General features: G+C 41.2%; 2 protein-coding genes across 2 annotated transcripts; one reads left to right on the top strand and one right to left on the bottom strand.

Moving 5' to 3' along the window:
- Positions 1 to 1,848: 1,848 nt before the first annotated feature.
- On the top strand, positions 1,849 to 14,025 carry LOC310854407 (cysteine--tRNA ligase, mitochondrial-like). The gene is made up of 15 exons (XM_083759036.1): positions 1,849 to 2,196; positions 3,515 to 3,565; positions 4,203 to 4,320; positions 4,755 to 4,826; positions 6,224 to 6,329; positions 6,593 to 6,673; positions 7,232 to 7,361; positions 7,712 to 7,845; positions 8,561 to 8,628; positions 8,787 to 8,853; positions 9,501 to 9,639; positions 10,248 to 10,371; positions 11,609 to 11,707; positions 12,549 to 12,773; positions 13,258 to 14,025. The coding sequence occupies exons 1-15, from the start codon at positions 1,970 to 1,972 to the stop codon at positions 13,333 to 13,335; spliced, it is 1,719 nt and encodes a 572-aa protein (XP_083615162.1). The 5' UTR covers positions 1,849 to 1,969; the 3' UTR covers positions 13,336 to 14,025.
- Positions 14,026 to 14,213: 188 nt separating this feature from the next.
- Positions 14,214 to 20,258, bottom strand: ddrgk1 (DDRGK domain containing 1). The gene is made up of 8 exons (XM_083759037.1): positions 20,036 to 20,258; positions 18,664 to 18,804; positions 17,885 to 18,042; positions 17,288 to 17,389; positions 17,076 to 17,198; positions 16,628 to 16,666; positions 15,583 to 15,688; positions 14,214 to 14,597 (listed from the first exon to the last, which is right to left on the bottom strand). Exons 1-8 carry the CDS (start codon positions 20,121 to 20,123, stop codon positions 14,437 to 14,439), a joined length of 918 nt encoding a protein of 305 aa, XP_083615163.1. The 5' UTR covers positions 20,124 to 20,258; the 3' UTR covers positions 14,214 to 14,436.
- Positions 20,259 to 22,513: the final 2,255 nt, after the last annotated feature.

Genomic DNA, 22,513 nt, shown 5'->3' with positions numbered 1-22,513 from the left:
GTTCTTTTTTTTTGCGGTGTAATAACTAAGTAATAATGACAAAACATGTTAAAATGTATCATGAAATTTATACATTGAATTGATAATTAATAATTGGTTTAGCTTTTGGCCTGTGAAAGTCTGCTGTTCGTTTTTTTTTCTCCTAATCTCCTATCGCATGGAACAGACTGGATGCTAGAAGTCTCTTGAGACAGACTGTTGACTCATGGCAAGAGGGTGCTGTTTTTCCTTTGTCTTGCCAATGGGTTCCCAGATTGTAAAGACCAAGCCACACCAGTTGCAACTCCTTGCAACAAAACCATTTTAAGGTCAACCAGTGAACCACACCAATGCAAATCATTGAGTTGCATTGGTGTGGTTAACCTTAAAACGGTGTTGTTGCAAGGAGTTGCAACTGGTGTGGTTTGTGAAACGCATCCAAACTATTGACTCTATTCTAGAAGCATGGCTGTATGAAACATCTCCCTCTGTGTGTCTCTGTATCACATTTGTATAAGAAGCCATGTTATTCATGCATATTCTGCACAGGTTTATCCAAAGGTGTCATTTATTCCACACTTGTAATTAAAAGCCTACATTTGTTACAAAATCATTGATTTTTCTTTTGCTTTTAATTGTAAAAAAACAAACAAATTGCATGCAATTAGACTTGCATGCTGACCAATCCAATGTATTAATATTTCAGAAACAGCCATTTTTGATTGATTGATTTGATTGATTGATTTCAGTTTGCAAAAAAGCTATAGTGGTAGGGAATTTATATAAAAGGTGCTAAAATGATAACATAAAAAGCCCTATTAATTAAAGGGGTTATTTGTGGTTCTGTAAAATTCAAGACATTAAAAGACAAACAATAGTATAATACTAATCTCTACCGGTGTGCGTTGGGCCAACGCACACCAGTAACAGTTACTGTACAATACTGATGGTGATAGTTCATAGTTGTAACTTATAGTTGATTCAAATATGATTTTGGGTGTCACGGCCTGAAATGGTTGAGAAGCCCTCCCCATGCTACTTCAGTCTGGGTGGCACATCGGAAGTGAAATGTGGAACAGCGCCACAGCGCATTGACACCCACGTTGTGGCCAGAAATGTCATTACATCCGTAGTGGTTCAGCACACTACCGTAGAGAATGAACGGGAAATGCAGCAGGTCCTGTCAACGTTGTATGGATGTCGTATGGACGTCTGGCTGGGACGACGACCTGGACGTACGTTTTGGGGTTGGCGTTTACAGAGAGGTCTGTTTGACGTCGTATGGACGTTGTATGGACGACCCGTTGGTTATGCTCATTGAGGCAGAAAATATGTCAGTATTGTATATTTTTGTTTTTATTGAAAATGTAAGTTTGTGATTCCAAAAATCAGGCACAGCTAGGCGGTGACAACCTAGGCCTGGAAAGTTAAATCAATGATTATTTATGATACACTGACTGAATGGGATTTGAACATGGAACCTTAATTACAAATTATTAACTGGGCTATTTATTTATTATTATTTATTTACTTTACAGTTAAGTTGCTCACAGACGAGAGAATGAATGGATAATATTTTATCCATGGATATTTTGGATATGGATATTTTATCCATGTACTTAAGACCCACCTTTTTAAGAAAGCTTTTCCCTAAACTTGTTTTACTGCTAATGATGTTGCTTATGCTTCTTTTATTGTATTGTATTGTATTTTTTTTGCCATGCTTTTAATCTCTGTAGCACTTTGCGATTCGTAAAACGGTAAGAATGTAAAGCGCTTTATAAATAAAATGCATTATTATTATTATTTTATTTTGAAGGACGAAAGACGCATCACAGGAAGCTCTGCGCAAGCGTGGTTGGTCTCCACTCCAGGAAGTAACGAACGAGTGAGAAAGAATGGAAGTAAGGTTGCTACAGGAGGAGTAAAGTGTCTTTAGATGTCGACGTCAAAAACAGTAGAATTGTCGCGTTGATAATACACACGAACGATGTGGCCCAGTAGAAGCAGGTCATCGTTGTGCACGTTGCAGACAGTCTGCCGGTTGTCACGTCTCAGACTGGTCAGCTGCTACAGATCGGGATGCACAGCAGGTGCTGGAGGAGGTCAACGGTGGAGTCCACCCACCGATGGCTTCGACACGGGTCTGAAGACCTACAACAGCCTCACCAAGCAGAAAGAGCCACTCATACTGGCACGGGAACGAGTGGCTACCTGGTAGGACAAGTTATGATGAATTGAATAAGGTGGACCCTAATTGTGAACAAGTGTAGTAGTGCTTTATTGGGTCGTCCTGCCGTCCACTCACAGTTAACAGTTTTTTATGTGCTTGAAATGTACTGTAATTCTGCAAACTGTTAATACATAGGCCTACTTCAATCAATTACATTACACTGAGACTGTATGATTAATATTAGTTTTTTAACTAAATAAAATAAAATAACATGATTCCCAACATTCTTCTTTCATAAGACTGTCAGATTTATTTTAAGAATTGATATAAGACAAGACAGTCCAAGGCTCTCATTATAGTAAACACACACACACACACACACACACACACACACACACACACACACACACACACACACACACACACACACACACACACACACACACACACACACACTTTTGTTTGTTTACCTTTTATAATAGTAATAATACACACACACACACACACACACACACACACACACACATTGCATTACAATCATGTAGGTTACACGTTGCATTAATAATACAGTTTACAGTTTTTGTATTGAGTTGCACTTGAAATGCACTGTAATTCTGCAAACTGTTAATAAATCAATCAATCAAGGTTTCCCATTGCATTGCACTTTTTGAGTGGTGCAACCACTCCAAGGAACAGCAATGTCCGTGTTCACCTACCTATATTGTGTTGGTTCATACACTGTTGTGCCAGAAACAGAGAGAGAGAGAGAGTGCTACACTGTTGCCTGCTAATGAGAGAGAGAGAGAGGCGGGGGGGTGTTGCACCACTCAGTTCACACAGGTGTGATTTTTTCATAATGTCAAGGATCTGGTAATTGATTACTCATTACCAAGGAGGGCTGGTGGGGTAAAGTAGACCCTTCAAGCAGTTACCATTACTTTCAGAGTGTGCCGCCTGAGCGGTGCGCATGCAAGGTCACTTCAGTGAGTGAGAGATAGCGACTGTATATATTGTCAGGACAGAGAGTGACGTGTCAGAATTCTCCAGGATAGACCAGCTCTCTGTCCTGTGCTTCGCGGGGCCCCCAAATCTGTGGACTGATAATGATCGAATCCGAATTCGTGACGTAACAGGTCGTATTTGCTTTCATATATGTCTTTGCTGTTCACATGTATATATCACATGACCATTCAATTTGGGATAATTGTGGGCAATCAATAAATGCCAGATCTTGTGAATCCATAATTTTAAGTGTACAGCCTGTTTATTGGACTATTAGATAACCCTCTCAACAGGATGGCGCATCAACAGTCACAATTCATCGTCATAGTCAGCTGACCAAATGTACTTGTTTGTTTTCAGGTACAGCTGTGGACCCACGGTTTACGACCACGCACATCTTGGTCATGCATGGTAACCCCTCATTATATTTAGTAGCAGTGGTGGAAAGTAACTAAGTACTATCTATCTATCTGATCTAAGTACAATTTTGAGGTATTTGTACTTTACTTGAGTATTTCCAATTTCCAGTAGGCTACTTTTACTTCTACACCACTACATCTCAGAGCCAAAATGTATACTTTTACTCCACTACAATCATTTGTAAACTTTTGTTATACTAGTTACTTTGGTGATTTTAATTTTGATTAGAAAACATACCGGTACATTAACCACTTCAACCCTATACATTTAGGCCATTTGAAAATAGCAGATCTACAAGCTCACAATGCATTGCGTTGCTTGTAGATCTTCTATTTTCAATAGATTTTGTCCACATTTTGAACTTATAATATGGGACATTCTGCAATATGAGTACTTTTAGTACTTTAAGTACATTTTGATGCCGATACCTTTGTACTTTTACTCAAGTACGTTTTCAATTCCGTACTTGTAATGAAGTAGTTGTAAATAGCAGTATTGGTACTTTTACTTAAGTAAAACAACTGAGTACTTTTTCCACCACTGTTTAGTAGTATGGCGTCGGTATTAACGATACGTTTCCCCGGTCCCAACTTCGTCAGCACATATGTTTGTCTTGTCGTCATCATAGCTCCTACGTCCGATTTGACATCCTGCAGAGGATACTATCCAGGCTGTTTGGCATCACTGTGATCCACGCCATGGTCATCACGGATATAGACGATAAAATCATCATCAGAAGTTCTGAGGTAAGAAGTAAGATCCTAATGTGGTTTATAATCATGGCTGTCTGATATTATGATCATGCATGATGATTGGACGGCGGTGGCTCAGGGGTAGAGTGGCTGGTTGGTAACCGCAAGGTTGCCAGTTAGAACCCGGGCTCCCCCAGAGTTAGTGTCGAAGTGTCCCTGAGAAAGACACTGAACCCCTAATTGCTCCTAATGGGCTGGTTGGTGCCTTGCATGGTTTCCGCTGCCGTCGGTGTATGAGTGTGTGTGTGAATGGCTGAATGTAATGCACAATGTAATGCACAATCTACAGTATGTAAAGCGCCTTGGATAAAGGTGCTATATAAATGCACCATTTACCATGAAGCTGCATGTTCCACAGTGTTGGTGTATTTTGGATTCAGTTATCTTCCATGACAGTTCTCTGGTCCCTTTTCTTATTTAACTACTAGAAAGATATATCCCCAACAACCCTGGCACGGATGTATGAGGAGGACTTCAAAAAAGATATGTTGTCATTAAAGGTAAGTAGATAACGAAGTGTTATTAGTATTGTTTTTGGCAGCAAATATTTATTTTAGTTTTAGTCATAGTCTTCATTTAGTTTTCATTTAGTTTTAGTCACCTGGAATGTCTTAGTGTTAATCTAGTTTAATCGACTGAATGTCATTCGTTTTTTGTCGACTAAATCTACTGTTGAGTGTAAAATTACTGTCAGTATATTTTAATAGTCTTAGTTTTAGTCATCATAGCTTAGTTTTCATTTAGTTTCTGTTTAGTTTTCGTCAGTGGAAAAAATAGTAGTCGACAAACAGTTTTCGTCTTAGTTTTAGTCGACGAAATCAACACTGGTCAAGGCTAGACACTTAGTTATAGACTGGACTGACGTTTACTGGAATAGTATTGTGGATGGAGTACGTGCAACACATGTATATGTCTAGGGTACATGGTGCACATTATATAGTTTCTAGTGCATTGATTGATTGATTGATTGATTAACAGTTTGCAGAATTACAGTACATTTCAAGCACAACTCAATACAAAAACTGTTAACTGTGAGTGGACGACACCATAAAGCATTACACTTACACACCACTACAAGAGGGTCTACCGTTTTCAATTCATCATAACATTTAGAGACAAATATACACTACTATATAGCCAAAAACAGGAAATCACCATAAAGGAGGGAAAAAAGGGGGAAAAACATACAGTGAGGGGGGGGGGAAGGGGTGAGTGGGGGAGTTTAGAATTGCAACCGTCCGTATGTGCCCTTTGAGAGCGGTTTTGAAGGAGTCAAGGGATACACATGACGTCTTGATTCACATGTTTTAATGACAGATGGTAGGTTGTTCCACATGTTTGTGGCATAGGAGCAAAATGAATTTAGTCCCTTGTCTGGGTTGCACATGGTTTGTTGAACTCCCACTGGTGTTGTGGGTGTGGACTTAATTGACATTAGGAATATATCACTACAGATAATTAATAAAACAATCTATCTGTATAGGTACATTGACTCAGACCTGATTTACGGGTGAGTTAACCACATACCCTATTTACTTTGTTGACTTTGTCTTCCAGGGGTCTATACTTGATTCCCTCTTTTTTGCCCTCTAAATCACTCTGCCAAAAATTGCTGATCCTGATCTACAAGCTCGCAATGCGTCATGTTGTGAGCGCTTTATGCTATGTATGGCCAAAATAATGTTCGCATACTTTCAACGAATATTGACATGAGTTGAGCAATGCTCTAGAATTGGCTGTAGTGTATGCTCAACAGTTCACAAAAACTAGAATTGAAATAAATGCAGACCTATTGATCTCTGCACAGTCTGAAGTGTTTACAAAGGTGTGTGTGGGGTCAGGGGTGTGCATACAGTACATACAACATAATTTGTAATGATACCTTGATGTTTTTCAGGTGCATCCTCCTGCAGTGTACCTCAGAGTCACGGACAACGTGCCTCGGATTGTGGCGTTTATTGAGCGCATCATCAACAATGGACATGCCTATGCCGTTACAAATGGTATCATCATCATCATCATCACTCTTTGGATGCAAATAAAATAAATCTAGATATAACTGTGGTGGCAACTTAGTATCAAAATCAGGTGTCCGTGTTCTGATATCAGCTTTATTAATGACTAGTGGACATAAGATTTACACTAAATTAGCCTGTCTGTCTCAACTGTGAAATGGAATGTTTCTCATCAAATAATACAGACACAGACAATACAGAGATCATACTGATTAATTTGTCATTATTATTATCCTTTTCTTTTTTTATAGGGGATGTGTATTTTGACATCCAGTCCATTGGAGATCGTTATGGTAAATTAGTGACTGCTGTTGAACCGCAGGGAGAGCCAGGTAGGACTTCTGAATTTGTCTTGTGGTTGGTGATAAATATGGACAGAATCTTCTGTAGGCTCAACCCTTATTCATGGTGTTACACAGTCAAATCCTAAGGGTTTTAATTTATCAATTTGTAACTCTGAGATTGCACAAAAGTAACAGGTCCATCTGGTAAAAAATATTCGTACAATCTCAGCCTTACAGTAATGCTGAGTATTTTATGCTTTAAGGGCCTTGCAAACGGGGAGCGATAAAACGCGCCTACAGTTCATTCTCAATGAGACCTGCATTTTTGCTCGGAACAGTCGCGGTGCGACAATGCAAGTGTATTTACGTGAGCGCGGTCCCGTGCGCCTGTGACTCACCAGACCTGGATTCTGTTTAGCTTTTTTTTTTTAGCTTGCGTTGTCGCGCCCCTCTTCAACAGACCTGGAGGAGACCTGTGTTGATCCAGGCGACAATGCCTGCGTTCCTCGCTTCACGTTTGCAAGGCCCTTAATAGCCTCATATTTTGGCTGGCCTACTGTTGAAATGACTAATTCCAAAACCATACTGAAAACAACTGTGACCCAGGGGACACGGATAAACGTGACGTGCGGGACTTTGCTCTGTGGAAGAGCTCCAAGCCACAGGAACCCTCCTGGGAGTCTCCCTGGGGCAAAGGACGACCCGGGTGGCACATTGAATGCTCCACCATTGCCAGGTTTGACCACTTCCTATACTGTCATTTAGAACACAAAACTTTCAAGAGAACCAGGGTCACACGTGCTTTGGCGGCTGCAGAGCCCCCAGGCTGTGGAACCCTGCCTTTCCATATTGGATCTGCTCAAGTCCATCAATGTTTTTAAATCTCTGCTAAAGACTTACTTCTTTTCTCTGGCTTTTAATCTCATCTGAGCTCATCCAATGTTTGTTTCATTTTGTGCCCATTATGTGTGTTTTTGTGGTCATGTTTGTACTCTGTTTCTGTTCTTGTTCTTCCTCTGTATGGCACTTTGGTCAATTGTTTAAATAAATGTGCTCTAAAATATAAAGATTGATTTGATTTGATAGCTCTGTGTTCGGGAGCCAGCTGGACATCCATTCAGGAGGCATCGACCTGGCCTTCCCCCACCACGAGAATGAGATCGCCCAGAGCGAGGCCTACCATGGGTGTGGGCAGTGGGGGAATTACTTCCTGCACTCAGGTAAAAAGAGACATGGGGCTATATCTTGCGCCACCCCTTAATCCTTATTCTTAAACTTATTTGCAATTCTTTACTATTTAAAAAAAACGTTTTAACCCATTTAGACCTGAGCTCAATTCTACAAATGTCTTCGAAATCATGACAGTTTTCTGAAAACCCCATGTTTATGTGTCTGTGGTTCTCAAACATTTTCATGTCAAGGACCTAAAAAACTATATGTAATTGGCCGCCGACCACCATCTGAAAATATGTTGTTCCAGGGACCCTCCCAGTAGCAAAGATTTGAGTTAAAAAGTCGCTTTGTAACACTATATATTCAAAAATAGCAGATCTACAAGCTATGAGCTTGTAGATCTGCTAAAATGGATTAAAATGGTTCAAATAGCTGATCTACAAGCTCACAACATGTAGATGTAGATCGGCTAGTGAAAAACTATTTTCAAAATAGTAGAAAATGGCAAATAAGTTTAGGCGTAAGGGATAAGGGTGGTGCAAGATGGAGCCCTATAGACTATACTGATGGTTAGCTGTTTAGTTCAGCAGATCGTGATAACCCTGTCAACCTATTTGCTTCAGTTGATCCTGGCTAATGTTGGTTAACTTGGTTATGATCTCAGATTTCCATATTTGTACAGATATAAACCGGCAATTCAATCGTTTGTGATCAACGAGGGAATATAATTCAGTGTATCATCTTTGTTTGTTGTTGCAACAGGACACCTGCATCTTAAAGGCAGTGCCGAGAAAATGTCGAAATCCTTAAAGAACTACATCACCATAAAGGTAAAAAAATTATGATGCATTCATTTTGGTAAACGCTTAATTGAATCATATTATTTTTTTGCATTGAACGTGAAGTGCATTTCATGCTGAATTCGTCATTGATTAGCACATGTTTTGATTTGATCTCTCCGTTTCTTGTTCACTTTCTCTCACGTCAGGATTTCCTCGAGTCCTATTCTGCCAATGAGTTCAGGATGTTTTGCCTCATGACAAAATACAGAGCAGGTACACATAAATGTCACGTGTTTTCATTAACATCTGATTATATACATTATAATTCAGTTTCACGGTTGTTAATGCTTTCCTTTCATGTTGAATAGTCGTGAAAGAGCAGCATATGCCCTATAACTATGGTAACTGATGTATAAAAGCAAAGTTGAAGCTGTCTTTGTACTGAATGCCTGGTATGCCGTTTTATTTAACCCATTTTGGGGCGGGAACCCCTTTTGGTGTTTGAAGCATTTACAGTATGTTATGCTTTAGCTGTCGAAAAATAGCAGCTCTACAAGCTCATAGCGCGGCACCGAGTGCTGCACTACGAGCTTGTAGGTCTGCTATTTTTGAGAAATCGTGAAAATGGCGACACCAATCTTTGAATATGTATTCTTTCAGAGTGAACATTTCAACTAAAATCTTTGAGTCCCTGGAACAACATATTTTCAGATGGGGAGGTCGGCGGCCAATTACATATAATCTTGGGTGTCCTTGACATGAAAATGTTTGAGAACCACTGATATATAGAAACATAGGTTTATTCAGAAAACTGTCATGATTTCGAAGACATTTTGTAGAACCACAACCACAAATATGTTAACAGGAAACATGAGTTTCTATGCCATGAGTAAAAAAAAAAACCTTTTGTGTTTCCACAGCCATAGATTACAGCGATGCCAGTATGAATGAGGCTCAATGCTCCTTGGAGACGGTGGTCAATTTCATTCACAGTGCTCAGGCCTACATGAGGGCCGAGCTTCAGTGTTTGCCAATACAAGAGGGACTTCTGTGGGAGAGGTAGGTCCCGTGTGAATAAGTGAGTGAACATCTGGTTTCGCCCGTGCACAATCCCCTCATTTTGTAGTATTCATGAGAAGAGAGAGGACAGAGCAGAGGTAGTGAGAGCAAAGGGAAATGTTTGAATTAATAATCAACCCATTTTGGGGCGGGAACCCCTTTTGGTGTTTTAAGCATTGTTATACTTAAGCTATTGAAAAATAGCAGATCTACAAGCTCATATCGCTATGAACTTGTAGGTCTGCTATTTTTGAAAAATTGTGAAGGTTGTACGATTAAAAAAAAAAAGAAAAGAGAGAAAAGAAACTATCTCACATGGTTAAAAACCACCTCAGTTGAAGGAAGCATGAACATAATCTACGTGAGGGGAGGTAAAACAACATGGTGGGATTAGACCGACATGAGGGAAGCTGTCCAGCCTATTCGACAACCACCGTCGAATTGTGTTAACGATTAGCGAAAATAGCCCATCCAACGCTTTGCGCCCAATGAGATTGCGGATCGGCTTTATTTTTGGCTTATAAAATAGGAGCACCAAATGCTTTTATTGGCATCAGCTGAGATATAAAACGGGGGGGGGGATTCTTCTGAATTCTGTCTCTCTCTAGGTTGGCTGAAACCAAAACGGGCGTCCTAGCAGCCTTGGCTGATGACTTCGACACACCGAGAGCCATTAATGCCGTCATGGACCTGGTCTACCATGGCAACTGCCAACTTCAACCCGTCACAACGGTAACCTGTTCAGGAATGATAGCCAGCACTCACCTTCTCATTTATTGTTATTAACCCATTTTGGGGGCGGGAACCCCTTTTGGAGTTTTAAGCATTATGTTGTAGGTCTGCTATTTTTGAAAAATCGTGAAAATGTGGCACAAATCTTTGAATATATATTCTTTCAGAGCGAACGTTTTTACTCAAATTGTTGCTTCTGCTGGCGTCCCTGGAATAACATATTTTCAGATAGGGGTTGGACTGGAGTTGTTCTCTCACGAATATATAGTTGTGTATATTCGTACGTCTCTAAATGTTTTGATGAATTGAAAATGGTGGGCCCTGTTGTAAACAAGTGTAATGCTTTATGGTGTCGTCCACTCACAGTTTTACTGTCCTTTTTTGGCAACTGTATACTGCGATGAGAACTGAATGTCCCCGCGGACATGTCAATCTACCTGCATCCATCTTTGTTTTCATGGAACAAATGCACCACTGGGCCCTACATAGATTCATTACTGTCCCGGAGGAAAGGAGTTACTAATATCGAAGTACTAGTTCCATAATTCTGTCTCTATGGTCGTGACTCAACAGGGGAAGGCAGATGATTCTAGATTTTCTGCCTCGTTGACTGTGAAGACGTTCAATGACTTCCTTGGTAGATTTATTTTCATATTTATAATTGTATGACTCAATTTGAACGATCAAAACTCAGGAATATCTATTTTGACAGGATATCTATAACATTGCATAATGTATTAAAGGAGAATTCCATACTAGAAAGTGTTCTTACCTTTATGTGTAGTTGTTACGTCCCCACCAAAGAGGTCCAGGTATTATTTTGTGCAAAAGTGCATTATTGGCTATTTCCCCTGCCATAAGCCCTCAATGGGGTTGGGTTTTTGTGCTAATTCACTTATTTCCATTGAAATAAGTAGTAAAGTGTGCCGCTTGAGATACTATTTAAATTATGAAGAGAGGATATACTCTATAATTTTATTTTTGAGCAATGGAAATAAGAAAATTTGTATAACACCCCATAGCCCCATTCAATTCAATGCAATTCATTGAGGCCTTATGGTAGGGGAAATAGCCAATAGTGCGCTTTTGCACAAAATAACACCTGGACCTCTTTGGTCGGGACGTAACAACTACAAATAAAGGTAAGAAAGCCTTCTAGTTTGGAATTCTCCTTAAAACATATACTACTAATTAAATATATGTCCAGTGTTGTACCGTTCTAATGTTCTGTGTTCAGCCAGAGGGACAGGCTCGCAGCCCGGCGGTGTTCGGAGCCATCACCTCCTACATCCAAGAGCTCTTTGAGCAGCTTGGCCTTGATCTGCTGGACAGAAAGGTCAGAGGAATTGCATGATAATATTGCCAAAATAATGTACCCACAGTATGGATTCAAACTGTATCCACTTTGACCCATTTACACCTGAGACCAGATTCTGAAAAATGTCATGACATGTTTCATGTTTCTATGTCAGTGGTGATGTTCCAGGGAACCCCCCCCCCCCCCCAGAAGCAAAGATTTGAGCTAAAAAAATGAACGCTCTGAAAGAATATATATTCAAACATTTGGGCCACATTTTCACGATCTTTAAAAAATAGCAGACCTACAAGCTCGTAGCGTGGCACTCGTGCTGGATCTACAGTACATTTGACGTATTGTGAGATTTGTAGATATTGTAGCTATCTTTGCGGTGTAACACCTTAACCCATTCAGACGGATGACATCTGTGTCATTTTAGATTTGAAGCACTTTAACCATTATTTTATACTTTGGCTATTCAAATACAGATATAGAGGCTCATATTGCGTCACTTCGTGCCACAGCATGAGCTTGTAGATCTGCAAAAAAAAAGTTTAACTCAAATCTTTGCTTCTGGGGGGTTACTGGAACAAAATATTTTTTAGACCAAATGCATATCATTTTGGGGGTCCTTGACATGGAAAAGTTTGAGCCCCACTGATATAGCAACATATGTTTTTCAGAAAACTGTTAGGATTTAGAAGAATGTTTTTTACTTTTAGAATCGGCCTATACCCATCTCACTGCTAGCCTGGCTTGGCCAGCCTCATAGCGTGGATTCACTGAAGATTCCTCCCGGAAATCTTCAGTGAATCCAAGCCAGGCTATCTCACTGCAGCTGGCTGGCTGCTCTACCTGTCATCCCTCCCCTCGTCCACAGGAGGGCAGCGCCGTGGACGCCTCCGGAACCCTGAATAACGTGGTGGAGCAGCTCACCCATTTCCGGAGCCACGTGCGAGCCTTCGCCCTGGCCTCAGCCCCCCAGGAGAGCAGCTCCGCCGGAGGCACCAAACCCAAACCCAGACCCTACCCTGACAGGATTCCACTGCTGAAAGCCTGTGATACGCTGAGGAAGGACCTGGCACCTCTTGGCATCATTATACAGGTGACTGTTGATCTGATCAATAGAGGGTATGCGCATGCATAAATCCTAAAGGTTTTCTGAAAACTATGTTTCTATGTCAGGTCCTCAACCATTTTCATGTCAAGGACCCCCAGAATTATCTGTATTTGACCGGGGACCCCCATCTGAAAATATGTAGTTCCAGGGATACCCCCAGTAGCAAAGAGTTAAAAACGTTCGCTCTGAAAGAGCGAATATTTTCACGATTTTTCAAAAATAGCTAATAGCTAACCCTGAATGGGTTAAACAATTACACAATTAATAAATTAGGATATGAATTGGTTTGCGGAAGTGAGTGAAGGGTGGTTTTAACGAGCAGCATTCTCGTGTTTGTGAGGAAATAATGATGAAATATTTTAGTAGGTAGGGAGAATTTTTGACCTTCAGTGTATAAAAAGTGTTGACATTTTGTGTGTTATAAAGAAATAATCCTTCTGATTATGGCTTTGTTGATTGTGTTTTGCAGGACCGAGGACCCAAGTCTACTTGGGAAATATCCCAGACGAGACAGAGCACCATAGACAAAAAAGAAGTAGAATCCTAGATGGAACAAACTTCTACCTCTCAGACTGATGTTTCAGGCTTCAAGTGTTTGGTCAAGTGTTTGACCCCCTCCCCCCCAATCAAACACAAGTGTGTGGTCAAACCATGTGACTTCCATTGGAAAAGCCCCAGAGTCGGAGACACTGTTGTGACTACAGGAACTAGTCCATTCAGTATGAACATTGTTTTCCCAGTGAGTCGCCTGCCAGTGAGGAGCCCCCACCAGGAGGACGTGTCACGTGGAGCCTTCGTCCTACTCCTCCCGCCCAACACTCCCTGATGACCGGTGAAAAAGATTGTGTTTGTCGTCATGATTTGTCACGACTTGAGTTGGCTTCGTACGACGCTTAAAAGGTCTTTAACACTCCCAGACCGTTGGGAGTACATGCAATGACCAATATCCCCCTCCCCTGAACACGGGAGGATGGATTCGAACCCACAACCTCTGTGGTGGTGGGCAGCGATCACTATTTGACATTACTGTAAGCTTATTTGCATTGGTGTTTTAGGGGTTGGCTATGATAAAACAATATCCAGGTGACATTAACCTTTACACAAACCTTTGCAAATATAACCGGTCTATTCAGACGGGAAATATTGGGTGCCAAATATAGAAGATTACATTCTGTATCTTTGTTTTGTTTTCAAATTAATTTACCACTATCTCAGTGAACTTGGCTAAGATTAAGATTTCCTTTGCCTGATGTAAAAGTGCAAAGTCCAATATCTACAGTTTGCTCTGAAATTGGTAATTCCTAGTAACACAATGTCACAAAACTATTCAAACTGAACTTTATTACATTTAAAATACAAACATACAGTATTCGTAATTCTTATGTCACAAGAACGTGGTTACATTATACTGTGTCACATTTTTTCAAGATCCACTTAAATTGAATGACTCAAATTACATTTCAGAAATCTGCAAGGTGCCATCCATGTAGGACTTGAGAGCTGGGACAAAGTCCCGCTCTCTAAAGACACGAGAAATCAAAGTGTAAGTCATTCCAGCATTTAAATAAAGATTAGGCTCGTTGAAAACGGTGGGTGAATATTGAAACGTCGAAAAGTAAACGGCTGAGTGTCCGGGTGTCTCAGTCCTTCAGGCTGCGTTGCGGTTCACGGGTGTGAGGTTGATGAGAGAGTTGCTGGCCTGGGCCAGCTCCGTTATGGACACTCTCCCTCTCTGTTTGATGAACTGGGCGACTGCGTTGAGCTCGTCCGGAGTGATGGAGATGAATTTCCCTCTGTCGTCAATCACGCCTGCAGAGACAGGTTAGTTGGTTAACTATTAACACCTGAGGACGAGCACCCGATTCTACAAAATAATGTCCTCCAAATCCCAAACTTTTGTGGATGGAAGAAAACAAAGTTGCTATAGCCTATCGAGTGGTTCCCAAAGCTTTTCATGTCAAGGTCCCCCCTAGCCTGAGCTAACTGAGGGTTTCTGGTCTAGAGGGGGCAGGTCGCGGCTGAGATTTGCGCACGCCCTGATTGGATCTCCCCTCCTCTCTTTCCCTAGTGCAGCGCTACATCACATCATTTGGAGCGACGCCTACCCGGAAGGGTTCACTCCCACTTCTAGACCAGAGCGGCCACGTTCCTCCAGGCTTTCAATGTTTGCGCCGACGAAAATGAAAGCCTGGATACCGAGGCGAGGCTATGGTCCCCCAAGATTATATGCATTTGACCGCAGAGCTTCTGGGGACCCCCAGAAGCAAAGATTTGACTTGGGCTTTAATTTGCACATTTCAAGATTTTACAAATGTATTATTTTTAAATAGCCAAAGTATAAAATAATGGTTAAAGTGGTTAAAATCTGAAATGGCAGATACTTTCCCAGTCTTCATGGGTTAAGTTAAAGCTTTGACGAGGTACAGACATGGTATTGGGCCTAAAGTATAGCATCGGTAGACAGATCTATCCAACATGGATGCACTTGTTATTGTGAGTGGAAACCCTGTACCGGTTTCACACATGGAATCAACCTGTCGTAAAAGTCTCTGTTCCACAAGCGGGCATCTTGTGTAGTGTCATGTATACCATACTGTGAGTGCAACTAGTTTACGGTTAAAAGCATCCGAACAGACAGAATAATTACAATCCGTGTTTGAGTGTGTGCTGTTCCGTTTCAAATTGAAAGCCAAAACAGTTAATCAATTTAGATTATAGCAAACGGGGAGAGAGAGAAAGGTGAGCAACCAGTTCAGCTGCTGGCACACGGTATGAACGGTATATATGTACAAACCTGTGATGGAGCCGTCGGCTAACAGGTCCTGTAGTCTAGAGATGGCGTCTTGAGTCCGCATCCCAAAGTGTGAGGCCAGGTCTTCCAGCAGTACCACCTTGGAGTCCTGTGGGGGAGGGGGCCAAACATGGATTTATTAGATATAGAGCATATACAGTGCATCCGGAAAGTATTCACACTCTTGACTTAGTGCTAAGTTGAGGCACCTTTCGCAGCAATTACAGCCTTAAGACTTTTTGGGAATGATCCTACAAGCTTAACCTCCCACGGGGCAGCACACCTAAACCTAACCTTAACCCATGTCTAACCAATGACTAGTCTAAACTAAGTATGCACCCCGGTTAGGTATTTTCCCCCTTTTTCTCTGCAGATCCTCTCAAGCTCTGTCAGGTTAGACGGGGAGCGTCGCTGCACAGCTATTTTCAGGTCTTTCCAGAGATGCTCAATGGGGTTCAAGCTGTGCCACTCAAGGACTTTTTTCACTTCATCATTATGGGGTATTGTGTGTAGATTGATGAGGGAAAAAACGAATTTTATCCATTTTGAAATGAGGCTGTAACAAAACAAAATGTGGTAAAAGTGAAGGGGTGTGAATACTTTCCGGATGCACTGTATATAGAGATATAGTCCCGCCCCCTCGAGAGACCCGGAAAATAAATCCCCGTTCATTTTCAGAAAGTATTTACATTTAAAGAGTTTACGTCGCGGACAAAGCAAACTCTTGTCGTGACAAATCATGACAATAAACACAATGTTTTGGGCCAAACAAAGAATTAGAAAGTAGAAAATCAACAAGGTTACAACACTTTTTTTGTTGTTTTTCTTCTTTGTAATTATTTGTTTGGTCCAAAATATTGTGTTTGTTGTCATGATTTGTCACGACTTGAGTTGGCTTCGTACGACGCTTAAAAGTTCTTTAAATAAAAAGGTTTTGAAATGTCTATGGGAAAAATGCATTGGGAATTATTTCCTGGGCCTGGCGTCGTTCTATACAGACATATTGCAGTACGAGTGTGGGGGGTATGTGGCGTCTGCCAATGCTCACCTCAATATACTGGATGAATTCCTGCAGGAGGTTGCGTGACTGAAAGCAAAGAACACAAACGTGACTTTATTACCACCGTTCATGGTTGGCATGGAGTTCTACTGTCCATTCTGTCAAGTTTGATTGGACATCAAGTCTCACAATACACTGTTGAAATGAGATATGTGAATATTGCTTAGATTGCGTTTATCAGATCTACAATGGGGACCGGGTGCTGGGCGGTTTTCATCAGACAATGGCTTGATTTTGTTACAATCTGTGCTATTGTTACACAATTACACATTAAGGTACTGGGAAAGCGGTATGAAACTGTATTTTATAGGTGTTTTTCCAACACCTATAGACAATGAGCTGTCGAGTCCAAAATGTATTTGTACATTATGTGATCATCCCATCCACTTTGTGGCACTACAGCCACACGATCGTACAGCAGTAGACCTGAGCTGACCTCGTCCTCGTCCAGAATCTCCGCCTCGCCTTGGTCCTCGATGACAAACGCCGCTTTCAGCTTCAGGTATTCCTCTTCCTCCCTCTTCTCCAGCTCCTCCTTAGCGCGACGCTCCTCCTCCTCCTGCAGAGGAAGAAAAGGACGTGAGGGAGTTTGTTTTGGTCGCGACTCCACCTCGTCTTCAGAAGAGAGTTCAGAGTGTTTTGTTTTACCTGTTTCTGCTCCAGGAGCTTCTCCTTCTCGTCTTCCTTACGTTGCTCTTGGTCTCTCAACTCCTGCATCTTCTTTCTCTCCTCTCTTTCCTCCAGCTCGGCCTATTGGAAGGACAAAGCAGACAAACATGATGGGACATTTTACCAAATTAAATGCACCACAATTGGATCAAACCTCCATTACGAATCTCCAGCTGACCAAATTTAAAATGGATCGCAAGCCAAAAATACAAATCGGGCCGCATCCGGCGTGTGATGCTTGGAATTGGAATTTCAAGCATTAGACTTGCACAAACGGACAAAAAATAGACACATTGATTAGACAGAATGGGATTCTTTTTCCAGTATGTACGATTGTGTGCTTGTCAATCTATCTTCAGCGTCACAGAAACACAAGCCTTACTTTATGCATTTGCAGTGCTGCCATGTGGCTAGATTATAAGTAGATCAGTGCTTGTGAATAATATGGGTAAGTCTGTGGTTAACAGCTATAAGGGTGGCAATTGGAGTGGACATGGGTTAGTGTGTGGTCAACAGGCGGCAACACTCGTATGTGGACACGTGTCAAAATGGGAGAAACATTGGCATCTCCCTCACCTCTCTCTGGGCCTTTTTGGCTTGTTTCTCTTCGATCTTCCTCTGCTTCTTGGCTCCGACTTTCCCTGACGTGGCCTGGGACTGCTGAGGCTCCTCGTCATCGTCCTCCTCCTCCGCTGCTGCTGCTGCTGGAGCCAATACCTCCGCAGCATCGTCCTCTGCAAGAACCACACAAACCACCACCTTTAACTCTACAGCAGAGAAGTACTGATACAAAAATAAATCCGATACCAATAACTTGCGTATTGGTCGATACCGAGTACATATCTGAAACCAGTGTGTAATAATAAAAAAATGTTATTCCCTGAGGGAATTGTGCTTGAAATTACAACATTTGAGAAGCAATGATGAATGACAAAATACGTTAAGTTAAATTGCAGATACAAGTTGGTATGACAATGTAAACGGTACAGTAAGAGTGCAAATGTCTGAAACATTCAAAATGTTACCGTGATAAACGGTGTGGTATCAGAACGCATAGACTGGCATTCCAGCATTTTTGGCAGTATCGGAAACAACTATTCAAGTATAAAGTTATATATATATATATAACTATATGGCATCCATTTCTTTGTCATATCTGCCCTGTGCAGCCTTTGTTTATGAAGTGTTAAAATGTGCTGTTGTTCATGCGCAAAAACACGATAATTATTGCAGTTTGTTGTGTGACAAACGTAAAAAATATCACGAGCGTGACAGCCCTACACTTTTATGGCGTGTGTGTGTGTGTGTGTGTGTGTGTGTGTGTGTGTGTGTGTGTTTTCTCCTCCAAGCAGTACCGTTGTCAGGAGCGTCTCGGGCTCGTCTGACCCTGGTGTTCAGGTTCCTCCGGCGTGGCATGCCCGCTCCTCGCTCCTGCACCGCCTGCTGCGGGCGCGGTGCCACCGCCCGCGCCACATCCTGCCCCTGTTCCCCGTCGGCTGAAAATGGACACCGAAAAGACCAGGTACGTACGGTTGTTGTCAGTTTGTCACAATGATACATTTTATCCCATTAACCGGGCGGGAAGCCCCCTTTTGGTGTTTTAAGCATTATGTTATGCTTTAGCTATTTTTTGGGGGAAAAAACTAAATGTTTTTAACTCAAATCTTTGCTTCTGGGGGTCCCTGGAACAACATATTTTCAGATGGGGGTCGGCGTATAGAAAAAGGGATTTCAGAAAAGTGTCAGGATTTTGAAGACTTTTTTTTTATTTCGACATCAGGCCTAAATGGGTTTAAGACCTGAGGTCGATTCTACGAATGCCTTCCAAAACAGTACTTCTCTTCTCACATTTAAAATTGTTTTCAAAAATAGCAGATGTACAAGCTCTCAGTGTGGCACCAATGGACCTGGTCCAGTCGAGAGATTCGCTGACACACTGGACCAGGGCTATTGCACCAAGTGACGTGCTGTGAGCCAGTGAGCTTGTGAAAAATAATACCTAGGCTGTGTTATAATTTCGCTTTCTCATAAACAAATATAAATATGTTATATTGTGAATCAGTGTTTGAACAGCTAATCCCCATACTCAAGGCTGTGGTGTCAGGAGTTGAAGAAGTCCAACCGGGTAAACTCACCCAAGCTCCCTATAAACAAGTACAAGGATACTTATCAACATAATGTACGTTTAGTGTGATGTTTAACAGTGGAAAGGCTTCCAGAACATTGCAAATAGAGATAGTTTTGAATGCTAGACAATATCACACAGAAATACAGTCAATGCACTTGAATGCAGTATAAAGAGCTACTTCCAGCACTCATGTCACCACCTTGCACTTCCATTCTTCTAAAACCTGCAAAGATGGTGTAAACTTACCTGTATTATAGTATATAATATAAACGGTAACCTTGGATCAAGAGTCAAGACTAGCCTAAGATTTAGACACAAGACAGATCGTAGATGTATTTAATCGATTCTGACATTTTCAAGTTTGAAATGGTCGGAATCGATCAAATAGCTAGGCTACATCTGCGAGAATCTCTATAATATTATTGTAGATCAAAACCATCATAGTCTTAGATGTATTTTATAGATTTGTATATTTTCATTATCGTTAATGATATGCAAATGTCGAAATCGATCAAATACGTCTATGGTCGTCTTGATCCAATACTAGCATAAAAGGTATTGGTGTTTATGAAGTCTGAGCAGCTGTCAGATCATCTCACCATCTTCAGTGTGACCGCGCAGCTTCACAGCGAACACGATCAGCACGATGAGGACCGCAGCAGCGATCAGATACAGCGCGATGTCCATGATGATCCAAGCAACAATGTGCCCTTTTAAAGCGATTTAATTCACATTTGAGACGCGCATGCAATGCATATGGGACCGACACGTCTGTGTTTACTGTTCAACTTCTTCTTCCTTTGGCACGGAACTGATGAGATGCAACACCTTCCGTGTCAGGCTGTCAGCTGCAGTGTCTTGAAAAATCCAGCACTACCACCTTGTGGATAGATGTGACATTACACCGTTATGGCTAAAAGAGACTCATTCATGCCAAAACATGAAGCTGCTGAGTGCTGGGCATTCCATAAATAATAATAATAGTAATTATTATTATTATTATAATTATTATAATAACTTGAGTGAGACTGAAAGTAATTTCAAAGCGGGGAAAAGAGAAGAAAACAGTTTTAATATGTTTCTGGGTAAGCTGGGCTGACAGGCGAATGTAAAACGTTTGCATATCTACCATAAATGTTTAATTGTCTCCAATACGTCCAACTAGATTTACAGTAGTGCATTTATTTATATATTTTGAATTTTAGTCATTTTTTAATTTTTTTGCAGTGGTGAGGCGAGGGGGGGACAGCATCTTTCATGTAGCTGTTCTGTAAACTATATTTAAACCACTTTGAGGTGCGATAACCTGGAATGCTATGATTTCCAAATAAACAATGTAGAACAAGAGGTCAAGGATACCATAGAATCTAGAGTGACGAGATGGTTGTCAAAGTTCTTTTTTTAATAGATTTTTCTATAACAAACTTCACTTAACTCTGAGAGTGTACAAATGGGTCCATTTGGTTCCAAACTATAATTTAGCTGGGGACCCCCTGGAACTCCATCAAGGACCCCTGGGGGTCCCCGGACCCCACTTTGGGAACCACTGCTTTAAAGTAGTCCCATACTAAATGGAACTTTCCTTTGGCATTATTGTTCTTTCTGGCAATTGAATACTGCAGTTTCAGTCATAAGTTGGGTCCAATCTGTGAGCCCTGGTGTACACCAACTCTTCCAGTTCCAGTCATAAATTGGGTCCAATCTGTGAGCCCTGGTGTACACCAACGCTTCCAGTTTCAGTCATAAGTTCATGGGTCCAGTCTGTGAGCCCTGGTGTACACCAACGCTTCCAGTTTCAGTCATAAGTTCATGGGTCCAGTCTGTGAGCCCTGGTGTACACCAACGCTTCCAGTTTCAGTCATAAGTTCATGGTCCCAGTCTGTGAGCCCTGGTGTACACCAACTCTTCCAGGTTCTCAATATCAGCCTGCAGTCACTAATGCATGTTGTGCCTTGGTGACCCCTTGTGGCAAAAGTGTGCTATCTCCCAAGAGACAGAACGTTGGTCATTTTGGTAATCTTTAGTCCCAACCATTCTCCAAGAGTTTCCTCAGCATGCAGTACCTCTTTCCAGAAGAGTAAAACACTTCGGACACTCCCAAAAAGCATGTAAAAATGTTATCTCCCTTACATTTCCAACACGTTTTGTCATCTGAGTGACAAGATGGTTAATACATTCTAATCTATTATGGACCCCCTATCATGTATGGATCTTTATATTAAAGGCCCATATGGGTATTGTATACTCTTGCTCCCTCTCATCAAAGGACTTTTCTCTCTCCTCCTTCTTGAACAGGAAAATGGATGATCACATTCCTCTAGGAATGTGTGATCATCATCATCATCTCTCTCTCTCTCTCTCGCTCTCTCCCCCTTCATCTTTCCAATAGCAGCACTATTTTTACACCACACATTAAGCGCAGAGAGCACGGCCGTTACATAAATATGTAAATGTATCAATGTGTGGAAATATGCTTCATGTCAAGCACAGGGTTCACTGTGTACCACTTGCCATGTAGGGAGAGAGAGATGGATCCAAGGAGAAAAGAGAATAAATACAGATGCATTAATATGGTTAGAAATGTTAAATGCTGTTTTAAAAAGTAATAACACGTGAGACACAACAGTAATCTATCAGAATTATTTTCACTTTAAACGGCTTTCCTCTAATTAAATCTCTCTCTCTCTCTCTCTCTCTGGGTAAATGATGTAACTTGTGCTGCTTTATGTCGGTGGAAGACAAAATGTACCCATGCTTTCTGACCCTAAAGCATCAGCTATTGTTTGTCTGCAGCTCACTTGTCAAGTAAAGTTAACCTACTTAATTAAAGTCCTATATCTATAGCATTGCAAATTGATTTGACATCCAGTGGTGGAAGAAGTACTCGGATATTTTACGTCTACTATACCACAATATAAAAAATATGTATACTCTGTTTAGTCTGTTACAAGTAAATAGGCTGTGTTCAAAATGTTACTTGAGTAAATGTACAAAGGTATTGGCCTAAAAATATACTTAACGTAACAAAACTACTAGGCCTACTTGAGAATAGCAGATCTACAACGGGTTGTGAGCTT

This window comes from Protomyctophum parallelum, assembly GCF_964188405.1.
Source record: "Protomyctophum parallelum genome assembly, chromosome: 23".
In the NCBI taxonomy this organism is placed as follows: Eukaryota; Metazoa; Chordata; class Actinopteri; order Myctophiformes; family Myctophidae; genus Protomyctophum; species Protomyctophum parallelum.
This window is presented reverse-complemented; position numbering and strand designations above follow the sequence as displayed.